This window comes from Ixodes scapularis, unplaced genomic scaffold (assembly GCF_016920785.2).
Source record: "Ixodes scapularis isolate PalLabHiFi unplaced genomic scaffold, ASM1692078v2 PGA_scaffold8__174_contigs__length_109621045, whole genome shotgun sequence".
Taxonomy (NCBI): domain Eukaryota; kingdom Metazoa; phylum Arthropoda; class Arachnida; order Ixodida; family Ixodidae; genus Ixodes; species Ixodes scapularis.
In genome coordinates, this window is record NW_024609883.1 from 97101584 (window position 1) to 97123656 (window position 22073).

At 47.0% G+C, this 22073-nt stretch overlaps 1 protein-coding gene across 1 annotated transcript in view; it reads left to right on the forward strand.

Moving 5' to 3' along the window:
• The window catches only part of LOC121047612 (ATP-binding cassette sub-family C member 2), a 44497-nt gene extending 22736 nt beyond the window's left edge, over window positions 1-21761 (forward strand). The window contains exons 7-19 of the mRNA XM_040503000.2: window positions 1171-1373; window positions 1692-1868; window positions 2806-2973; window positions 4711-4892; window positions 8547-8764; window positions 13325-13635; window positions 13787-14122; window positions 15059-15160; window positions 15984-16157; window positions 17651-17809; window positions 19539-19705; window positions 20463-20657; window positions 21539-21761. Coding sequence (XP_040358934.2) covers window positions 1171-1373; window positions 1692-1868; window positions 2806-2973; window positions 4711-4892; window positions 8547-8764; window positions 13325-13635; window positions 13787-14122; window positions 15059-15160; window positions 15984-16157; window positions 17651-17809; window positions 19539-19705; window positions 20463-20657; window positions 21539-21686 — 2540 coding nt within the window. The 3' untranslated portion in view covers window positions 21687-21761. The remainder of the gene's footprint in view (window positions 1-1170; window positions 1374-1691; window positions 1869-2805; window positions 2974-4710; window positions 4893-8546; window positions 8765-13324; window positions 13636-13786; window positions 14123-15058; window positions 15161-15983; window positions 16158-17650; window positions 17810-19538; window positions 19706-20462; window positions 20658-21538) is intronic.
• Window positions 21762-22073: the final 312 nt, after the last annotated feature.

Sequence of the window (22073 nt, forward strand, 5' to 3'; positions counted from 1 at the left end):
GGCTCGAAAGGTAGCCGCCATCTATGAGCAACGGCGGACACCCAACAACCGGCAAGCCGGTTGTCTGGTTGCCCCTGTCGTTTATAGACGGCAGTACCTGTCCAGAGTTCTGTGTCATCAGGTCATTTAAGGACGGACACGATCCTGGGGAAACTATAGCCCTTAACAGCTCCGCTGTAACAGAAGTATTTCATTCTTTTTGTTCAATATAGGCCAAATAAGCACTGTTTAAAAGCAGACCCGCGTTTGCCCATGTTACGGTACTTCGCTCACGCAGAGACCCACATCACGTGACGTGTAGCGTCTGCTCATGGGCCTTGCCGACAGTAGCGCCACCGCAGCGACGTGACGTCAGAGCTGCTTGTTGATCTATACTGTATGCGGAGAGCAAGTCGTCTGCTTCTTGCACAGGGGTTGCTGTGACGTCAGAAAAACGCCGAATTCTCATTGGCTTTCATTGGAAGGATTGTGTGTAGACCCCAATGCTAGATGACACGAGGTCTACCCACTATTTTTTTTTTTATCAGCCAATAAGAGCTTTGGTTTCCTGACATGACGCCGTGAAATGTGTTTTGCTCAAGAAAGCTGGCCAACGCGCCTGCCGTGACAGCTATCTATCCTAGCCACAACGTGCCGTCGACATATCAGAAGTCGCCAATGTTAAACCCCATGACCTTTAAATTATCCCCAGGGCTAAAAAAAAACCTGACGCTAAAGCCTCTTTTTTTTTCTCTCTCTCTCTCTACAAATTCTGGTTGTTTCCAACTTTCTTAAACATTTACGGCTCGGAGCATGCACTCAAATGAGAATTTCAACTGAGAACAAGAAAGATTGCAATGTTCCCTGATAATATTTTATATGAAAGTCGTAAAATATAAGTAGGCAGTAATTCAACTTTTGGACACCTGTAGATTTTATTGCACAGCTCTCTTTTCTTTCTTTCTTTTTTTTTTTTTGCATTGAATATGTTTGGTTAATTACATTTACAAAATTATTAATTTCCGCTTTTCTTTGCAAGAGATCGTAACCTTCCAGAGGACTGTAATTGTCTGGGTATCAATTAGAATTTTGATATTTCTTTCAAACCTTTTTGCGATGTCTTGGAAAGTGGACAATGCTGACTAAAAAGAAAAGATCTAGGATGACGGTGCTCGTTCGACTCCGGTTCAGGAGAAGTGATCCTGGAGAAGTGCTCCTTTGCCTGGAGCAAACACGGCGACGGCAAGGCCAGCGCGGGGCTCCGGAGAGTGAGCCTGCACGTGGAGGCTGGATCCCTGGTGGGCGTGGTCGGGTTCGTGGGCTCCGGAAAGTCCTCCCTCCTGTCCGGAATCCTGGGAGACATGCACTGCCTGGAAGGCGTCGCCACGTGCACGGTACGTGGCTTAGGTGTTCTTGTTACCTATCAGGGCCGGTACAGGCTTGCGACTGGTTACGACCGTGTGCCTTAAAATCTATTGTGGTATCTTACGACGAGAGAATACACTGGCATTATTTATCGGGTTGCCCTAGTAGGCACGAAAGTTTTGTACATTTTCTTTTTTTCGTTCATCATTCTAGGTGAATAGGCGTTTATAAAGCAGGCACTCTACGCCTTTAAGAACACCCCTGCGCTTGCGCAGTGGTTCAGCGCAAGCACAGAGGTTCTGCGCAAGCACAGAGGTATTCTAAAACTTCCTAATATTTCCTCGCAGGGCCGCGTGGCTTATGTTCCCCAGTTGGCCGACGTGCACAACATGAGCGTGCGGGACAACATCCTCTTTGGAAAACCAATGCACGCGAGGAGCTACGACCGAGTGCTTCGCGGCTGCCAACTTCTGAACGACATCAACTCTTTACCCGCTGGGGACCGCACGGAGGTCGGGGAGAAAGTAAGTTCTTGTGCATCGACGGGTAACGAACAAATAACCGAGGGCTGGGTGCTGCCCTCACTCTCAGAAAGCTGGAGCGTCTAGCTACCTTTCTGGCAGAGTCCCTAGAGAAGTCACTAGTTGCAGTCTGCGGAGGACGCTCGGCCATTGACAAGACTGAACATATGTTTAGGCCTAAAAGAGACCGTTTTCGTTGTGACATTCTTTCCGCATGGTAGAACATCATGCTCAGGGTCACTTTGAGCCTTGTCCTTCGCCAAGGTCCCTCTGTAGATTGGAGCGATTGGCTTACCCAAGTGCTTAACGGGCAACAAGACGCTTATACTTTGTTTCAGCTTAAGTCAAGACGCTACCGACGCTACGAGGGATTGGGACCCGAGCAGCGTGAAAAGCGCAAGTCACTATGCCTCTCCGGTTTATAAGTTCAGCGATAATAGAACACATGAAGAAACATGACGAGCAGCATGATCGTGCGCTTTTGACGCTGTCTGATTTGCCTCATCAACTCGTAACACCGAAAGCGTCTAGACCTTAGAAGGATATGACTGCGGTCACTTTGAACACGAACGACGCTAGGAAAGTTGAAGACGTTGTTCCCTTTCTTTCCAATGCGAATACTTCAATACTAATTTTCAAACTGTGTCTTAAATTGACTCGAACCGCGACCCAGCAAAACACAAACAAGTTGGAGTAGATTGGAAAAGTTTTGAAAGGAAAAGTCTAGATAGTTGCCCAGACTGGCAGACTCTAGATCTAAGTTCTTGATGACGTCCCGAAGGCCTCGAAGACAGACTGTGCTGTCTTCGAGGCCTTCGGAACGTCGAGCAAAAACGTGGGATGCACCTCTGCAGAGAGGTCCCTTTCATACAAAAAGATTAGAAATGAGTGAATCGGAGAGCCAGGCAGATTTCATATTGTAGCTCTCTAACGTACACAGGGTGAAACGCTGAGTGGAGGCCAGAAGCAGCGCATCTGCCTGGCACGGGCGGCGTACAGTGGGTCGGACATCTATCTCCTGGACGATCCCCTGAGCGCGCTCGACCCGGTCGTCGCGAGAAAAGTCTTCAAGGAAGTCCTCGGCAAGAACGGCATCCTCAGGAACAGGGTGAGGAGTCCGTCTGTTCGCCTTTAAGGCCCCCTGGTGCCACCTAATGCGGAGGATAAGTTCGTCTGCTTCTCTTGTAGGGGGTTGTAGTGACGTCAGAACTCCGAGCTCTGATTGGTTCTGAGTGAAGGATAGTGGGTAGACCTCAAAGCCAGGTGCCTTGAGGTCTACCCACTATTCGTCAATCATAGCCAATCGAAGCTCGGCGTTCTGGCGTCACCAGAAACGAAGCAGACGAACTTGCGCCACGCATAGGGCACTGTCGTGTCTTTTGAACCTTTAACAAGATTTGAGCATCGGTGGAAAAAGCATCGGTGGTCATTGAGCGACGTCTTGCACTCTAAAAAAAGTGTGTGCGTCTACTTTCACGCACACCACTCGGAGAGCCAATCAGCGCAACTTACGGAGGCAGCTCAGCGAATGACGATGCCGAAACATATGTTTAGACCAAAAAACGCAGTCTGAGTTGTGACGTTAAGCAATGCAAGCGTGACGTTTGGCATTGCTTAATGTCACAACTCAGACTGCGTTTTGTGGTCTAAACATATGTTTCGGCATCGTCATTCGTTGAGCTGCCTCCGTAAGTTGCGCTGATTGGCTCTCCGAGTGGTGGTGCGGGAAAGTAGACTTACAGACATTTCTTAGAATGTGTACGTATACGATACATGGTCCTGACAGTTAAAAAAAATGCAGGGGGTGTCGAGTGCCCTGCATCTCATTGTCGCCCCTCAACCAATCAGATTGCGGCATTAGCCGATAAGAACGCCGAACAACCAATCACGAAGCAGGGATACGATAAGCCACACCCTCGGTTTCTGAAGCTGTCACATACTATAGTTTGTTACAACTATTTTGACCCAGGACATTTTAGTAACTACAAATGCATGCTTAATAAATTAAAAGGCTTTACGTTCTCCTTTTTTCGTGCTCTTACTCTCTACCCTCACAATCAAGATATGTGTCGTAACTATAGAATTTCGTGTTTTCGAAGTTTATTTCTAGTGAAATTCGGAGGGTGTTTTTCGGAATTTATTTTTTTCGCTGAAAAATTGGGATTTATCGCGGTTTGTTTTTGTTAGATTCCCAATTCTTTGAAATATTGGAGTTCATTTTGCTGTCTTCTTATATTTTAAAAATTCAGAAACAATTAAAGTAAATAAAGTCCGGGCACCATGACTCGTTTTCCTGAAAGACCTTTGACGTGCCACAAGGCAAACCCCTTCTCCTAGCAGTTATAGATTTCGAAGGAAACTGAAGTGCCTCGAAACCACTGACCCTGTGCTCTTACGAAGTTTATTGGCAGAACACCGCCTTTCTTGCCCTTAATTCTGTCGTTGTGACCTCGAAATTCATAGTTTTCACGATAAATTCGATTTAACGTAAAATTTACCGGCAAGTTTTTTTTTTTTCGGATTTTGTCCGATTTATCCGAAAACACAAAACCCTATAACCAATAACAAGAACGCAGACACCTGCACATAATTTGAGGCATGCAAACTACGATGTTGTTGACGATTATGCTAATTGTAGGAGGCAGTTGCGCGAGGAGGGCCTGCGCGTGCACAGAACTTTTCTTGAACCTGAGTCGCGGGGGAGGCAGGTATGAGGTAGCGCAACTCTCCTTCCCGACGCCAACCGTAGTTCCAGCTTTTGCCGCTGCGTGGGAGCCCGCGCATGCGCAGAGCTCTTCTTGAAATTGGTCGCCTGATAGGAGCTGGCAAACTTGCATGCTTGCAGACGCGAATCATGGCCTGCAACCAGGGCTCGTTCCTGCACCAGATGGACAAGCTCGTCCTGGTACATAACAACACGGTCACTATCTACGAAACCCTCACCGAGCTCCTTGAGGACCCCGCAACTCCGCTGACGCTTCGTCAGGGTTTCAGTTCGTCGGAAACCGAGTCAAAGAAGGACGTCGTGTGAGTTGAAGGGTCATTTGCTACCGACTTTTCGTGTTTTCAGCAAAACCGATAAACCCCGAAAGTTGACCCCCCGAGCCCGTTTAATCAAAATCGGGGCATAGCTTCCTTCTTGTAAAACAAAATCATGAGCTATTCCACTTTCTGAAGGCGGATGACCAGCGAAGCTGTTTAGCACACGGCACAGACGTGACAGAATTTTGAACAAAGGCACGAAGACATTTATCATCTTGATCGGTGGTCATCGTGACGATAGGTACGCGCACACACTTATTGTTGTCTTGATCGGTGGTCATTATTTCGCATGAACGACTTTCGCCGCCCCGAGGAGCCGGAGAAAACTAGACACGCGCGACGGGACCGCCACCCCGGGAGAGCGGAAAAAAAGGAAACTAGGCACGCGAGCGCTTGGAACGACGACAAAGAGAGGTCGGTGCGAGCGTAGACATGGCCGACGTAGGTCACACAACGTCAAATCTTTGAGAAACCGTTACTGACTACCCGAGAGTCTACTGATCTTGAAAATGGTGCCTATTGATAACTAATCTACTGAATAGGCATATTGCTAAATTACCCAAGCACCAAGGAGAATGCAAAGAATGGTTTTCCACGCGCCCCACGTGCCGGGGTTTGCAGCAGTAACTGTTCTATATAAAGCAAAAGCCTAAAACAAATGGCATCCTGCAAGCGCGTTCGTCAACGCTTTATTCTGGTTATTTACCTCGAATCTTTTATACGAAGAAGGTGTGCGCATGCGGCGGGTGCGGCGGTGCGAGCGTAGAGTTTTTGTGGACGCACATGAAAAATCCACGGAACCGTAACCATAAACAGCTTTGCTGTAAAATGAGACCAACAAACTATCTCCGCAAAGTTGACAGGGCGATTGAAGCTGCGTGTTTGTCGATCCAGTTCATTGCTTGCTTTTTATTGTCTAACCTCGCTCTTCGCTCAAGAGTAAGCGTAAAGAGCGTAATCACATGGTGCCATGCCGACGTTCGAAAATGTTGAAACCAGCACGTAGGTTAAACCGCCCTGTCAGCTTAGCGGTGAAAGGCGTATAGCCAGGGACATAGCCTTGTCTACACTAACAAAGCCTGGCAGTTCGACGGCGGAGCCATAGAGTGCCTGGTCGCAGGTTTGGAGGGCGAGTATCTGGTAGCACAGAGCATCAAAGAGGAATTTCTCGCGGAACCTGGACGTCTGCGCGCAGCTTTTGCAGCGGCGAGGGCCCGAAAAACACTTGTTCGCCCGGGAGAAAAGTGTTTCGGAGTCTCGCCGCAGCGGGGCGCCAGTCACGTGGCTTTCCTTTCATTCGTTGTCTGCCGCCCCACCTTTTCCATTTCGGCGGCCGCTTTTTGTGGCGATCTGCCAGGCTTTTTTAGTATATAGGAGGCTATGCTAAGGACAACGGCGTACGGATTCGCCGACGACTGAGTTAGCGACGCTAAGGGACGCTTGTAACGCGTGGCGCCATCTCCCGATAGTCACAGCTAAAGTCACTGGATAGTCTTTAGTCGCAGCGAGTAGACGACAGACTGTGTCATTTGCTCGCCGCGCCAATCGGGAGATAATTAAAAGATTTTATGCGCACAAAAGGAAACAAAAATTGGGTTTAGTGCATTTCACTCAATTTCTTTAATTTGCTTGACTGTTCGCATAGATGATATGCTGAATACATTATCTGGAAGGTTGCCACAATGAAAGAAAAATAACTAAGTTGTATGCTCCTCCCATAGTGCGCCCATATGTTTCGATATTACGCATTTTTTTGTGCATCTGAGGTTGTTTTTGTTTGCGCCACATAGCGTGCAGTCTTGGCCATCGTATAATCTTCACTACTTGGTCTTTGTAACCGCCAGGAGTCGTGGCGCAGAATCGAATGATGGCGAACTCAACGGGCGAGTCATCGAAGATGAAGTCGCAGAGTCGACGATGGTAGGTGCTCTTTTGATTATTGTAAGAATAGTAGGTTTGTTTAAATAACAAATTGCACCACAGCGTTTATTGCTCGCTGAGTACAGTGGCGAACGAATCGTACGCTATAAAAAAAAAAAAATAAACAGCACGGGTGTTGTATTTGTAAATTTGGCGCAACTGTCAGGACTTCAGACATAGAATAATCGAAACATTCGAGCAACCAATATTATATGAGTCGTAAACGTCTCGGCGCAAACCGAAGCAATGAGTTGATCAAAACTTTGACTTTCTAACAAATTCAAAAATAATAACTCATTTCTTGCAGTGGAGACACCTGTAATGTACTCCGTGGCTATAACGTAGTCCCATCCAAGTTTAAAATGCAAGAAGCCTGGGCTGCACCTGGTCAATTATTTTTATAGACCAACGTATTAAATCAGTTTCGACCGTAAGAGCAACAGAGCTCTTCTGGTTTTTAAAGAAATGCGCGGGTTTTATGAAGCTTCATGAACGAGTACAAGCAATCTTTCCCTCCTGTTTTGTGCTCTCACTGAAAGTAAACTAATCAACAATGTTGTTTTATTAGCAACATTTTAGAACGAGCGCTTGCACATTCTTCTAAAGTCTTCCCTGTGTTCAAAACATGCAAGCTGTTCCTCTTTTTTTTTCTTTTTTTTTAACAGTTCTAATTAAGTTTTGAAGGCCGTGAAGGCTACCTTAAGGCTGTCGGTGCAAGTTACTTATTTGGCCAGGGGTGCATAATATAGGGGTTATTCGTGACAATAAGTCGGATAATTAACAAAAATATGTTTATTAACCTTTTAATGAATGGTCAGACGGGTCGTCTTGAAATTGCGGAATTAACGTCAGTTACGATTATGGCTAAATCAATTTAAACAGTTTTTGAAGTGCCAAGGCGCCTCGAGACTCATTTATGGATTAATTTTCTCGTTAAATTTGCCCGGTGGTTGGGCAACGCTTGGTCACCTTATACACGTAAAGTTCTAAAAGTCCTTAACAAAGCTGTCTGTTCGTAAATGAGGTGAAAAAATAGCCTTCTTTTTAGGTGCAGATATGGGCTGTCCTCTGAGCTTAAAGAGTCACAAAAACTTTTTTATGAACATGATAACACAAAGGTAAGACGATCATATAGTTTGCGCCACTCCGGTCGCATGGTCACGTAGTTGGTGCCACTCTGAGTTTCATGGTCACGTGACCTCCTGACGTCGGGTGACGTGGCCACGAGACCAAGTAACCCCAGGCAGCGCAAAACTTTGGCCAGCCATCGGCCAATGTCCGTTATTAGCCTGGTACCTGGCTGGCCAGCTTGGCCACCGGCAGGCAGCTGGCCACCGACGACAAAAAAGTACCCGGTAAGAGGCTGGCCACTGACTGTTCGGTTCATTGCTGGCCACCGATGACAAAAATAGTGCCCAGAAAGGGGCTAGCCACAGACTGGTCGTTTCATTCCTGGCCACCGATGACAGAAATATCTTCGACTGTTCGGTAGCTGATGGTTAAATTTACCTATCAGTCGGCATCCTCCATATTTAAAACGTTATTCGTGGGGTAAAGGTGATTGCTTTTATTTTTTTTTTTTTTTTGCTTCTATTACTTGGGAAAAGAGGGGGGGGGGTGGGGGGCGACCATTTATCACCTGACTATCGTTGTGACAACTTTTGTTTGAACTTCAAATCCCTTACCGAACGGCTGCCTGACGCGAACTCCCGTTTCCCCTGCACGACAGAGTGGCTGGCAGCTGACGTGCGCTTTAATGAAGATGTCTGGATCCTGGTTCGGCGTTGGGCTGGTGGCCTTCGTGGCCAGCACCGTGGCCGTCGCCTGGCAGCTCCTGTGGATCAAGGACTGGACAAACGCTTCCAGCAGTGACACGGGCGGAAGTCCAGACAGTCAAGTCTGGGTTTGGCCGCTCGTTGCCATCTGCCTGGTGGACGGTATGCCTGCACAAGTGTTCCAACTCGCGCTTAAACCTGCAGTCACAGTGCTTGTACATTACACGAAAAACATATGGTGCTCACTGGAAACATGATGACAACCATCTACAGTCATTTGCTTCGTGCATTCATATGCTTTGAACCTGTCTGCAGACAGTCTTTTCCATGCCCAACGTGAAAGAACCGTAGTGCAAATAGAGAAACATGCCTCAGGCAGTGTCTCAAGATTGTCTTTCGTATGATGTTGTTAGCGGTGTATAACTGCCGCTTCGTGGCAGAGCTTTGAACCCAGCTAACGCTTGCGGATAGAACGGTGCGAATGATGAGGTACAACGAACAGATTTCACGAAATAATAAACCCTTTTTCAAGAGATCACGCCATCGCCTTTCCGCCATTGCTTGGTCATGTGCTCTGAGCACGTGATCAAGAAATGACGGGGGTCTGAGCACGAGGTCGCACGAGGTCTCTCGTGAACAGTCGCTTGCCTTGTGTGAACATACAGTTATGGCGGCGTCAGGCGTGCGTGGAAAGCAGAGTGAAATCGGTCTATTGTCAGCGGCAGCTGATGCGTTGTTAAAAGACATGCTTTTAGTCGATGACGTGAGGGTTTTGACAACCTTCGCGTTTACGCGTTGCCTCTCGTGCGTGATGGTCGGGGTCCTGCAGTGCCCTACACTGTTCTTCTGCCGCTGCGGCTTTCTGTTTATTCTTCTCAGCGCGGTGCGCTTGTTATTCGTGCTCTCTGAACGAACAGTGAATCCTGTATGGTGTACCATATCTGGTGCGTGTGTGTGTGTGTTGGGGGGGGGGGGGGGGGGAGGAGGGGGAATAGAATTGAATAGGCACCGCCCGGGGCTGCGCCGGAGAACCTTCCACAATCACGTATAGCAGAGGTGGAGGCTGCGGCAGTTTCAGAGCTGCCCCCGTGTGAGCAGAGGTGAGGAGAGAAAAGAGAGGAGGGGGGAGGAGAGAGTGAGCCAGAGCGCGTTTTGTCATAGATGGTGATGTTGTACGAGGGGCAACGGCGATGTGGAGAGACGGAGAGCGCGTCGCGATCAAGTGGGCTTTTGCGTACGGACGGCACGGGGATTTCGTGGGAAAGGGAGCACAAAGGAGGCATTTGCCGAATGATGTGAATGGGCTTGTACCTCGATTTTCACCCCTTTCATTGAAATGTATACATTTAAACACTAGGTCGGTAAGAAAAAAATTTTTGTGTTTAGAAGAGTTTTTTGCTGAATTTTCGTTTCAATTTTCCGTTATTATGCTAACCCAGACTTGGAGCACAAGTGACTTTGATGTTTTTAGATTGCCGAACTATAGAACCTATTATTTAAACAGAACCAGCAGCCGAGATGGCGGGGTTGCGTTGCTACTTTATAATAGTAGTGAGTGCACGTTGCTTGATGGTCACAGTGCAATCACTCCTGATTATGAAGTGCTTTCGCTGTGTTCGGGACAGACAGTCTTTTCTGTTTGCTATCGACCACCAAACGGAGATGTTTTAAACTTTTTTTAATTCTACGATCAATTTCTTGCATTTGTGGCCGAAGCTGGAAAACTTTTATTTGCAGGAGGGGATTTTAATATAGATATGGCTAATAATAGCCCGTCAGCCAGAGATTTTGACACACTTATATTATCAAATGGTTTCGTTATTGTGATTAACGTACCAACAATGGTCACAGCGGATTGTCTATCCGTCCTTGATCTGTTCATTACAAACTGTGTGCGATCAAATTATGAAGCGGGAGCTATATCGTGTCTCATTAGTGACCATCTTCCTGTGTTTCTTTACGTTGAAAAAAATGGGCCAGCAGTAAACAAATCATCCGAAATACTTTACCAATCAATTACAGAGACGGCACTTAATGCGTTCTGGGATGCAATCTTGCATGCAAATTGGAGCTATATAAGCAATTTAAAAGAGCCAAACGAGATTTATAATACCTTTTTGAGCAGTTTTAAACATTTTATATTGTACTCACGTCCCTGTAAAAGTGCGTAGGCTAACTGGAAAAATTCGTAAGCCGTGGATCACGCCAGAATTACGGAAGGAAATGCAAATAAGAGATAACCTGTATAAGAAATTTTTGAATACTCGCAGCACCGATGATTTGATCATTTTCAAGCAGTACCGAAACAAAATAACAAAGAAACTACGATGTGCGCGAACGGAATATCACTCCTCATTTATAAACGACAAGAACTGTAGGCGTGACGTGATGTGGTCTAGATTAAATACAGTCCTGCATCGCGGTTCCTCACATGTCCCTCTTCCAAACTGCAAGTCAGTGGGAAAGAATTATCCGGAAGAGAATTAGCTGACGCATTTAATCATTTCTTTACAAGTATGGCTGTCGGCGATGACTCGCCTGGCACATGTTGTGATTATGTAAATGTACAAAATGACAGATCTATGTTTTTGCATCCTGTTACCGAGGAAGAGGTGATAACAGTAATCAAAAACATAAAAAAAACAGTAATAGCTGCGATATCGACGGCTTACAAATAAAGCCCGTGAAGCACGTAGTTCACATCCTTGCACCGATTCTTGCTAAGATATTTAATCAATGTATAGTGGCTGCTGCTTTTCCGGAAAGAATGCAAGTTGCAAGAGTAACAGTTCTTTACAAAAAGGGGGAGATAAATAATCTGGCTAATTATAGGCCAGTCTCTATTCTGCCTGTTTTTTTTCAAAAGTATTTGAAAAAATTTTACGTTCAAGACTTTCAAACTTTATCGATAAATGTAACTTGTTAACCCCATACCAATTTGGCTTCCGTAAAAACAAATCTACTGAAATAGCACTATTTGAACAAAAAGAATACATACTTACACAGTTTGAAAGCAAAGCTATTGTTGTTGGTATATTTGTGGATTATTAGAAAGCTTTCGATTTGGTAAATCATAATGCATTGTTAAAAAAGCTCTCATGCTATGGTATTGTGGACAGGTATTGTTGCTTTTGAAGTCGTACTTATCTCATCGAAAGCAGGTCGTTCAAATAAATAATGTGTGCTCCAAAGTTCAACCCGTCCTTTGTGGCGTGCCTCAGGGTAGTATATTGGGACCGCTACTCTTTAACATTTATCTTAATGACATTGTTAACATCAACCCTACAGCCACATTCATTATATACGCGGATGACACAAGTATTTTCTTTTCTGGTAATGACATCCACAAACTTGTAGACAAATGTAATTTTACAATGAATGCAATAGAAAAGTGGTCAGTTTCTAATTCTATGCAAATAAATGAAGTAAAAACTAAAGCAGTCATATTTAGACAAAAAAAAAACAAAAAAACAAGCCAGTTCCAGTACATAATGATATCATCCTAAATTCGCGTTCTATAGAAATTGTTCAACATTTTAAGTGCCTTTGTGTCGTATTTTCTTCCTCTATGTCGTGGGATAGCCACATAAACCATATAGTAACTAAGATAGCTCAGATCACAGACATTATAGGTCGTATTGAATACCTTCTTTCCACAAAAATTAAGTTACTCGTTTATAATTCGCTCTTTTACTCTCATCTAAACTATTGTCAATTGGTATGGGGAACAACAACATTTTCAAACCTTCAACTTATTCATATATTACAGAAAAAATGTCTTCGGCATATTTACAATGAGCCTTATGGAGCGCCAAGTACTAACTTGTTCTACCGCTTCCATGTGATTAGTGCATTCAACTTCTATAGATATCGATTAAGTTTGAGGTATAAATTAGAAACACGAAACAATATTACTAACTTACGTGATTTGGCTCATCTTCAAATAAAGAACATAACTAGTTACTCAACAAGACATAGAGAAAATTGGGTAGTGCGTACACCTCGTTCGAACTATGGAAAAGATTGCCTAAGTTACATACTACCGTCTTTATTAAATAGATATCATCTTGTGCGTTTTGATTTATTTACCTGTAAATACAGTGAACTCCGTAGAATGTATGAAACCGAGAGAGTATGATTTTTGCGATTTTTTTGTTTAAATGTGTGCGCCCCAAAACATTTATGATCGCAATTATTTTTTTTTCGTGAATGTGTTATTGCAATGTGTTGTGAAGATTACTTTTCTTCCCGCCTTTTTTTTTTGTTTTTGTTTTTATCTACTATGAATACTTTAGCACGATGCTGCTTAGCTGCCAATAGTAAGGGTCTGTGGACTCGTCAAGCTGCAATGCTGTAGGTTTTTTCCACAGCTCCTTCATCTTTGTACAAGGTGAAAAAATAAACTGATTTGATTTGATTTAAAAACAGCTGCCGCTGTAAAATATATGGACTGCGGAAATTCTATCGAAGTTTGCGCAAAAACTATTTAGCGTGAAAATTTATGTCACGTGACGTGACGTGACGTCACGCGACTTTTGTACCAAGACGGTTTCGCTGCTAATTTTAGCGAGGAAATTGGCAAAAAATATAGGTTCCTCACTCCCCGATCGTTAAATGACCCAAACAAATGCACACAATTGCTCCTGAAGTACTGTAGTGCATGCATTGTAGGACTTGGGCGATAGAAGTCGCCGTCAATATTCGACCTCCCTGACTCTCCAGTGTTCTCGAGAACCCTGGGCAGCCTCCTGTTGGCCCTGGGCGTCCGGCGGCTTTCGCAGTTGATGCACAGACGCATGGCCAGTCACGTGCTCCGCAGCCCGGTGTCCTTCTTCGACTCGGTGCCCCGGGGCCGTATCCTCAACAGGTTCGCGGTGGACCTCGACAGCATAGACAGCCGGATGTACCTGGCGGGCAAACTCTCCGTCCAGAACAGCCTCCTCGCAATCTCCAAGCTGGCGGTCGTTGGAACGCAGGCTCCCGTCGTGCTGATCAGCGGCGCTGTCTCTGTTGTGCTGATGGCCTTTACTGTGGTAAGTTGTCACGGCGCTCATCGTCTTTGTGCATTTGCGTCCCCAACTAAACCGCGGTTGGTGCAGTCGGAGACAACGAGCGCCCTGACGATGCACGTCACTGCGTGACTGTGCAGTTCGTATACCCAAGCACGCGTCCTTCTTCCCGCAGAGATTGGCGCTGAAGGCCTCGCTCGTGGCACGCTTCCGCGAGAGTTACCACCTGTCCCGAGCCCTGTCCCACGTGACCGAGACCATGGACTCCCTGAGCAGCATCCGCGGCTACGGCGTCCTCGAGCGCTTCTGTCGCCACTTCTGCCGCCTGGTGGACGACACCATGCGTTCCTTCGCGTGTTTCGCCGTCTGCTACCGTCTCGTTCGGTTGGTGACGTCATTTTCCGGGTTCTTCGTCATATTGTGCACGGTGCTACTGGTCATCCTGCTCGCCCCAGACGCCGCATCGCTGGACCCGAGCACCATGGCACTCGCACTCAGCGCGGCTTCCTCGGTGAGACCCTCCTCTGGTCCGTATAACGCCGCGGTCGCACTACATTGTAGAGAAGACAGTCTGTAGACACTGTCTGGGTCGTGTCTCTTCATTGTACGACGGTCTTGTCACATTGGTCATCCAAACTTTGCCTGCAGACAAGTTTTAAGCATACTTATGTTGAGGTAGCCGTGCTTCAAATATGCTGAACAACAGAAACAAACAGGTAGTTTGTCCAGGAAAATTCTAAACGCCAAAAGAGACAAACAGGTGTGTCTCTTTCCCTTTCTTCGTGTTCGCATCGATCGGCATCTACAAGCTTTGTCTGCGTAATATTTACCGGCCAACAGCAAAGCTTGTCGAGCTCGATGTCGTGGAATGGGCAGTTTGGTACCCATTGAACTGGGAGTTGAACACCACCTGGGCAGAACGTCGTATAGTGCTGGATTTCACCATCACCTTGCGGAGGCAGATTGGACAAAGGTGCTATATTTTAACGTTCGGCAGGGACCCGCGTTAAGTCTGGTCAATTACCGCAGCCAGGAATCTCGCCGACGTTCTGACCGAATGTTCGGCTTAGGGTAACCGATGTACTTTCTTTTCCTATGTATGTGTTACTTCACCGTTGTAGGTTTCCGTCAAACACTGGCGATTTAAAAAGAAATTCGTTGGCCGAGCGCGTTAACCTACAATAGCTCGGAGTACGAGCGAACGGTCGCGCTGCCGAACCCATGGACTCCTGCATGGGTTCAATGCTCATCCCTGGCAGTTCCGATGAGCATCGTACCGGCACGCGTATCCCCGCTGCGTGATGCGCGTTAAAGGCTTCATGACTAGTAGTCGTACTGCACTGGTTAACTTTTTCATCTACAGCAGAGGCATAAGACGCCCACTGGAGCTGACTAACTACCCGCTGCCTAAACACACAACACAATTGCTTAATTTTTTTATACGCAGGTCCCACAGACCCTGGTTGCCCTCTGCAACATGCTGTTCACGAGTCTTCAAACTGTTGTCAGTTTCGAGCGCTGCCTCGAGTACACCCAGCTTCCTGGTGAGGTAAGCACCGGGGGGCGCTACATACAACGCTGGCTCAAGCCTCGCCTTCAGAAGTTTGTGGAGTTGTACGGCGACAGCCGGTTATAGACGCTTTACACACGCGCCAGATTATAGCCGCCATTGCTGACCTTCTCTTGTCTTACCGAGATGCCGAGTCACTGAGGCGGGTGTTGACGACCCTCCATAAAGGCCAGTGCTGGAGAGAAGGACACCATAAAATCTAAGGCGGCAATAACCTGGCCTTTTGTGGTACTGATGAAATGAAGTGAAGGGAGTAAGAGGAAACAAAAAAATGGAGGTCGGTAATGGCGGCGCCCATGCACAACTGCTGCAAAGCGTCTATAGGCGCGGTTCTCAGCGGATTCCACAGTGTTTCACGTATACGGTCGTCGCAGTACGCGACGTCATGATGTCATTTGACGCCACGATGTCGCGTGAAGTCATAGTGTCAAGAAATGCCTCGGTGTCACATGACGCCATTTTGTCACGTGAAATCACGCGATGTTTAGCGGGAAAATGTATACCCCAGATGCATCGGAAAAATGATTGCGCGGCGTGCAATTATTTTGTGAAGTCTGTGTACAGCAGACTGTATCAAACAGAGTGTGCAGCTGCTTTGACGTAGCCGCAGTTCACTCGCACAACACGGAAAGAAACCGGGAATTCTTTTGATCGATCATTTAATTAACTGATCACGTATCGACCAAAAGGCGTCGATCAGTTATAGGCGGCAATCGATTCCATCGCTGGGACCTTAATGTCGGCTACTTCCAAATGGTCAGAGCTGCGGTACACCCGCTTACGGAGACTTCTGCGTCCGCAGAGCGATGTCGAACCCGAAGCCAAGAGGCAGTCCATGACTGCGTTGGCCGCGGAGGGACGAGTGTGGCCTTCCGGAGGCCAAGTGGAGTTCGACTGCTACGCAGCGTCCTACAAGCCTGGAATCCTGCCGGACGTGCTCAAGGACGTCTCCTTCACCGTATGGCCCACGGAAAGAGTAAGAGCGACTACATATCGACACTCAACATTTCCCCAAAGTTCTTCTGGGCTTCGCCATTCATGTGATTGGAGGGGACGCCATCGGCCATCGTTAGCAAGATGAATGAAATGTTGGAACTTCAAAACGAGCTTATTTGGGGAATCTATGTGAAGCTACTGATGTTCCATATAGTAACTTATGCCGTATATGCCACAAGTTACGTCAGAAAAACAGAAATCCCTCGTGGAAAGGGAAGGCGAATCATATATTGGCTCTCCGTCACAAAATCTCAAGTTCTCACCTCTGTTCAATCAAGGCCCTAACATTATCCTGCCGAGCAGAATGTAAAACTAATGTGTTCCGGAGTTCCGCCTTTTTCGGGTGTTGTCACTTGACTTATATCGTTTGGTTGCTATAGACCGACACACTGTTTACAAACAAGCCGGCATTTGCCCACAGCAGGTTTGGGCACTGCGCGAGCGCATAAACCAGATTCGCGTGAGGTGGAGCTTCTGCGCACGCGCCATGGCGACAACGGCGCCATCGCAGAGGCGTGTCGTCACAGCCGCGTGTTGGTCTATAGGTGGCAGTGCGTTGAACTCGAAAACTTTCTCTGAAAGCATGCTCTCCACACTTAATCGTTTTTTTAAATATATCTGTGTAAGTCTCTTTAGCTCAACATAAACGATCAACGCCCAGACATGGCAAGCCGCACTCTACTTGGAAAGTAGTCCACAGTGACGATGTCATTTCGAAGCGGAACAACCTCATCATTAAACATTGGGTCTCACCTTTGCGGTAACGATCAAGACTTCTGGCAGCTCTTCACATCCGTTTGTCCTACGGACAGTTAGCTCCTAGTCGGCTCAGTTGATAGAGCTTCCCACTTGTAGTCTTGAGAAGGTGGCCAATATCGATTCCCGGGCCAGACACGTTTTCTTCGGCGGCCACCGGTCACCAGCAGTGCTTGAGCGCTCCATTTCAGGTGAAAGTCCATTTATATTTGCGAAATTCCAAGCGCAACAATGCAACAAGGACCAATTGTGCCTCATGCATTCAAAAAAAGTCTGGTCACAGCCTACTAACACAGAGCCTCTTTAATAAAGAACCGGACTGTGAGATATTGTCAGTAAAGCCTGATTTTCAACTTGCTTGCCTTTGATTGAGAAACGTGTGGACCATTAAAAAGACAGTCTGCAAGACATTGTACGAGGCGTGTTTCTTTTTTTGCATAACGGTCACATATGGTTATATACAAACATTTTCTGCTGACATATTCGTAGGCTGTACACTTTTGAGGCGTGTTTTCCGAGAATTCCGCCATCATGCCTGCAACGAACACACTAGTCTCACTTGTACTACGACGTGTGAGCAGTAAGTGCCGCTTTACGGATTCATGTTCACCGATCATTTCGTGGTGTGTGGCAGAGAAGCGACGGCGGTCCGTAATTGTTTGGTCTTTGTTGAGCGTCACCCGCGTGCTCTAAACTGTTTGCGAACCGTGGACGCAGGTGGGCGTGGTGGGCAGGACCGGCGCCGGCAAGTCTTCGCTCGTCCTGGCGCTACTCCGGGTCTTGAAGAGCTCTCGGGGCTGCATCCGAATCGACGGCGTGGACATCGCCGGCGTTCCGTTGCAGACCCTGCGCTCGGTCGTCACGGTCATCCCTCAGGCCAGTCTTCCCGCTGCCCGAATATTATACCATATAGTCACCAGTTGACAGTTTCGGAAACGCTATCCTTCGTCTCACCCTACGATGGACTAAAGGCAGAAGCCACAGACCGCCAGATCCAATCACGAGCCACTTAGAAGTTGCGTGGTATTTCGCTTCGATGCATGTATTGGTGCCCGCGTCTCGGATCGCTAATGAGATAATGGTTTGAATCTAAAAGCACTGAGTGACTCAAAAATTTTACCTTTCAAAGAAAGCCACGAAATACGGGATCTTTAGAGTGTCGAAGCTATGAATATGATGCAGTGTCATAGTTTAGCGTGGAACGTGATTGGACCTGGCGGCCCGTGACTTTGGCTTTTAGTCCATCGTAGGATGAGACGAAGTATTAATGGCACGCCGAATATCCCAGTATCTTGTTATCGCTCCCCGTCCAATGAGCCGGCTGCATTAGATGATAAGAAACCCCACCCCCGAATCGAGAAAGCGCGAAGATAATAAGGCACACCCGGTGTTTCTTAACTCCAGCAATTATCTTCTTCCTTTTTTAGCTATTGCTATTAATTATATATTTGGAAACACCAGCCTTTCCCTTCCTGGTGTATGCTATCTAGTATCAAGAAATGCAGAATAGTTATTGCGAAATCGGCAAGTGGAAATGATGATAAAACCAACATTGAAATATATATCCCGGTACCCAAAAGCGCCGTCATGTCGGGAGAAGACAGGCTTGCAGGTCGAGTGGGCAGTCTGAAAATGAACTATGCATGCTGAGCATTTGTTTCGTGCTGCTGCTCGGGTGCTGGAGTGAGCTTCCGAAGCATTCGTTTGACATCATGAACCTGCTTGTAATCGGTTGGGAACGAAGTCTACAGTCCAAAGAGTGAACCTCTGCCTTTCGGTGGCGTCACTTTTTCATTGCGGCCAGTATAGACTTTCCCCTTAAAAACACGTTGTGGATCAAACTTGCAAATTCAATAACTTTGCAAAAAAAAAAAAAAAAAGTTATTTTGGCCTAATACTTTAGGGATGTTTGCTGATGTGTTTGGCAATTTTTTAAACAAATCAAGGATTATGAAGAAAACGCACCCCTTATCTTAATTACGGGAAAAAAAATCGAAATCACTGACTCTGTTTTCAGTGCACGCTGAGGTTAGGAAATATCCAGATTGCACAATAATAGACCAACATTTATTTACTGCTCCCATCCCCCCCCCCCCTTTTTTTCAACAGCATTTAGCCCGTTTAATTTATGTTATTTTTTCAACAAAGTGAACGGGTCAGCAAAGATAGAATCGTATTTCGCCGACACTCCATGTTAACTTACCGATTTTTCTCCCAACCTTTCCCCTAACCTCCACATCCTTCCCACTCTTCTCCTTTCTTTATAAAAGCGCTTTTCCTCCTCCTCCTTTCCTATACATTTTCGAGCGGAGTGCAAACAGACCAACACAGTAAATTGCCGCCTTTTATACTTCCCTTCACTTTAAGTCCTAGCACAACCGACACTTCGATCCGACGGAACCAATCAAACTGCTCCAAAAGTGCACCGTCACGGTGCTCGTCGTCTTTGTGCGGCTGCCATCACTGAAACCAATTACGTCTAGTGAATGTGTCGTTCTTGTGCGCAAGGTTCTTGCTTACGCCATTCTGAAACTAGCTAAATTGCTAGGGCATCCTGTCGAAGGTGTCCCGCCTCGTAAAAGACTTGGCGCCTTTCCACGCGCAGGATCCAATCCTCGTACGGGGAACACTGCGTGAGAACCTCGACCCTACTGGCTCTCACACGGACGAGGAAATCTGGGCCGCTCTGGAGCAATCGTACCTCAAGGAGGTCGTCGAGAGGAATCCCGAGAAACTGCTTCTCGACACCGGAGACGGCGGTTCGAACCTGAGGTAACAGGATGGCTCTCTTAACGTTGTGAGCCTGCATGGTTCCAAATATGCCTATTCCAAATTTCGCGATTAGCGCACTATACCCCCCCCCCCCCCCTTTATGTTATTTTTACTGCTACCAAGCGGAGCCACATGCATGATCACTCATGCACACAGGTATACCCTGTCTCCTAAGATAGATCTGTACACAAATACGCATTCACGCAGTAGTAGATCAATTAGCTCGAGTTTTATTCTCAGAGGCAACGAGCCTCTTTTCTTGAAAACGCGCGCACTTGATTGTTGAAGGACACAAGCCCAACTTTCAGTATACTGCGTTCGCCTGTCTTGTAGTCTTTAAGGGAAACGAAACTATCGTATATTTAGAGAAATCAAACTTTTTTGCGCCACTCGGTTACGTTAGCGTTAGCACTATTGCGTGCTGACAAACGCGCTCAATTGTTCGCTGCCGAGTGAGCACGCGAAAGCGTCGCAAAGGTTGCCTTCTGCCTTGTCACGTGTGCATCTGAGCCATCATTTCCTTAATCATTGCGCTGTTAGGAGTCAGCCATCATATATTTTTTGTGGACTGTTTCTTTCCCTTCACTGAGGACAACCCTCTACAAGACATGCTTGCCTCTAAGCGTGTCTGCAGACTTCTGGGTCTCGTAACGGGTTGCGGAGAGCGTTGCAGGACGGCGGAAACAATCTACCAAAACTCCCTATTACGGTAGTACGGAAAGTCACATCTGACCGGACCACGTAATTCCCGACGCAGTGTAGGGCAGCGCCAGCTGGCCTGCCTCACCCGCGCCCTCCTGCGGAGACCGCGGCTGCTCTTGCTGGATGAGGCCACGTCCCAGATGGACGGCGACACGGACAGACTGATCCAGGTCACGCTGCGCACCGCCTTCGCCCACTGCACTCTCATCACCATCGCGCACCGCATCCACACCGTGCTCGACTACGACAAGTGAGTCGGCTGCACCGCAGCTCCATGCATCGTGCAGGGCCCCATTGAGCGTCCTATCCTGCCCTTGCATCGAAAGTGTTCCCAAAGTGGCAACAAATGACGTCACAAACACCGGGGTGTCGTGCTGTCGGATGTCGCGATCCTGGCGGTTGGTCGTAGAAGTTCCTGCAAAAAGCACGAGCAGACGCGAGTGTCGCTGTCGTCGCGGCGTCCCAACTTCCAGCTGCAGAAGCTTCCGTGAGCTGCCACACTGGAAAGCGACCTGCAGCAGAAGAGGCGTCTGCCGCATACACAACCGCTGCTGTGACAGAGTCAGGATCATCGACGGTACGACACTTTCATAACGTCAACAGGCGGAAGTCGAGGGACCACTCCTTTTGACGCTGTAGACACACAAGTCGGAGACGCATTCCAGGAACAGCCGGTCAGCCCGATCCACAGAGTTAACATTTCACGATAAGCATCAAGCATTGCGTAGCCTCAAGGCTTTCCGTCTACAAGAGTAGCGCAAAAGAAGGCTTAGACGTGTCGCTATTGTTGTCCGGAATATACACTTTAAAAAAAAAAAACGCCCATGAGCTCTCGTTTTGGCGGAACACGGAGACAGCCAATCACGGCGAACAACATAAATATATCTGCAAATCACGAAGCTCTCAATACGATTATATATTTTTAAAAAAAAATTAAATGTGCTCAGGGACAGTGAGCACGTGAAACGTCTGATGTCCTCGCTGGTATGGAATATTCCACGGGTTCCCGACAGACAGCGCTAGCGTACTTTTCTCGTCGTGAGCAGTCACAATCTGCTGCAACGCAGTCGGTGACAGCCAAAACGAAAATGTGTGAATCAGCCTTTAACGTCGCGTACGGTTCTCCTTCAGGATCCTCGTGATGGGCGACGGCCGTGTCTTGGAGTTCGGACCTGTGGCTGACCTCCTCGCAAACCCCGACTCTGTGTTCCGAAACATGGCCCAGGACGCACTCCTCACCAGCGACGCCGAAGCCAAGGACAGCGTCACCTCACTTTAGACTACACCACCTAGAATAATCAAAGACATTCAGCAGCCTTCTCTACGTAACATCATCACACACGGATGTCACCGAACTCAGTAGGGGTGTCGCGAACTTTTGTCGAACCGGATTTTTAGGTCGAACTTTCGGGGTTCGACGAACTTTCGAACTTTTCGCCAGATTCGACCGGTTCGACTTTGTGGACACTGTGGCCAGACCTTGATACAAGCATGTCTAAGTTTGGAGAATTTTTTTTTTTTTTTGTATGCAATGGGTTTTTTATTTTATGAACAGTTGCACTTAGAAGAAATCAATTCTTATCACTGAAGAAGTTAATAACCTAATTAATTTTTTGTACTGAATTAACTGAAAGAACCAATCGGCGCTGCCCTTGATTCCTCCCTT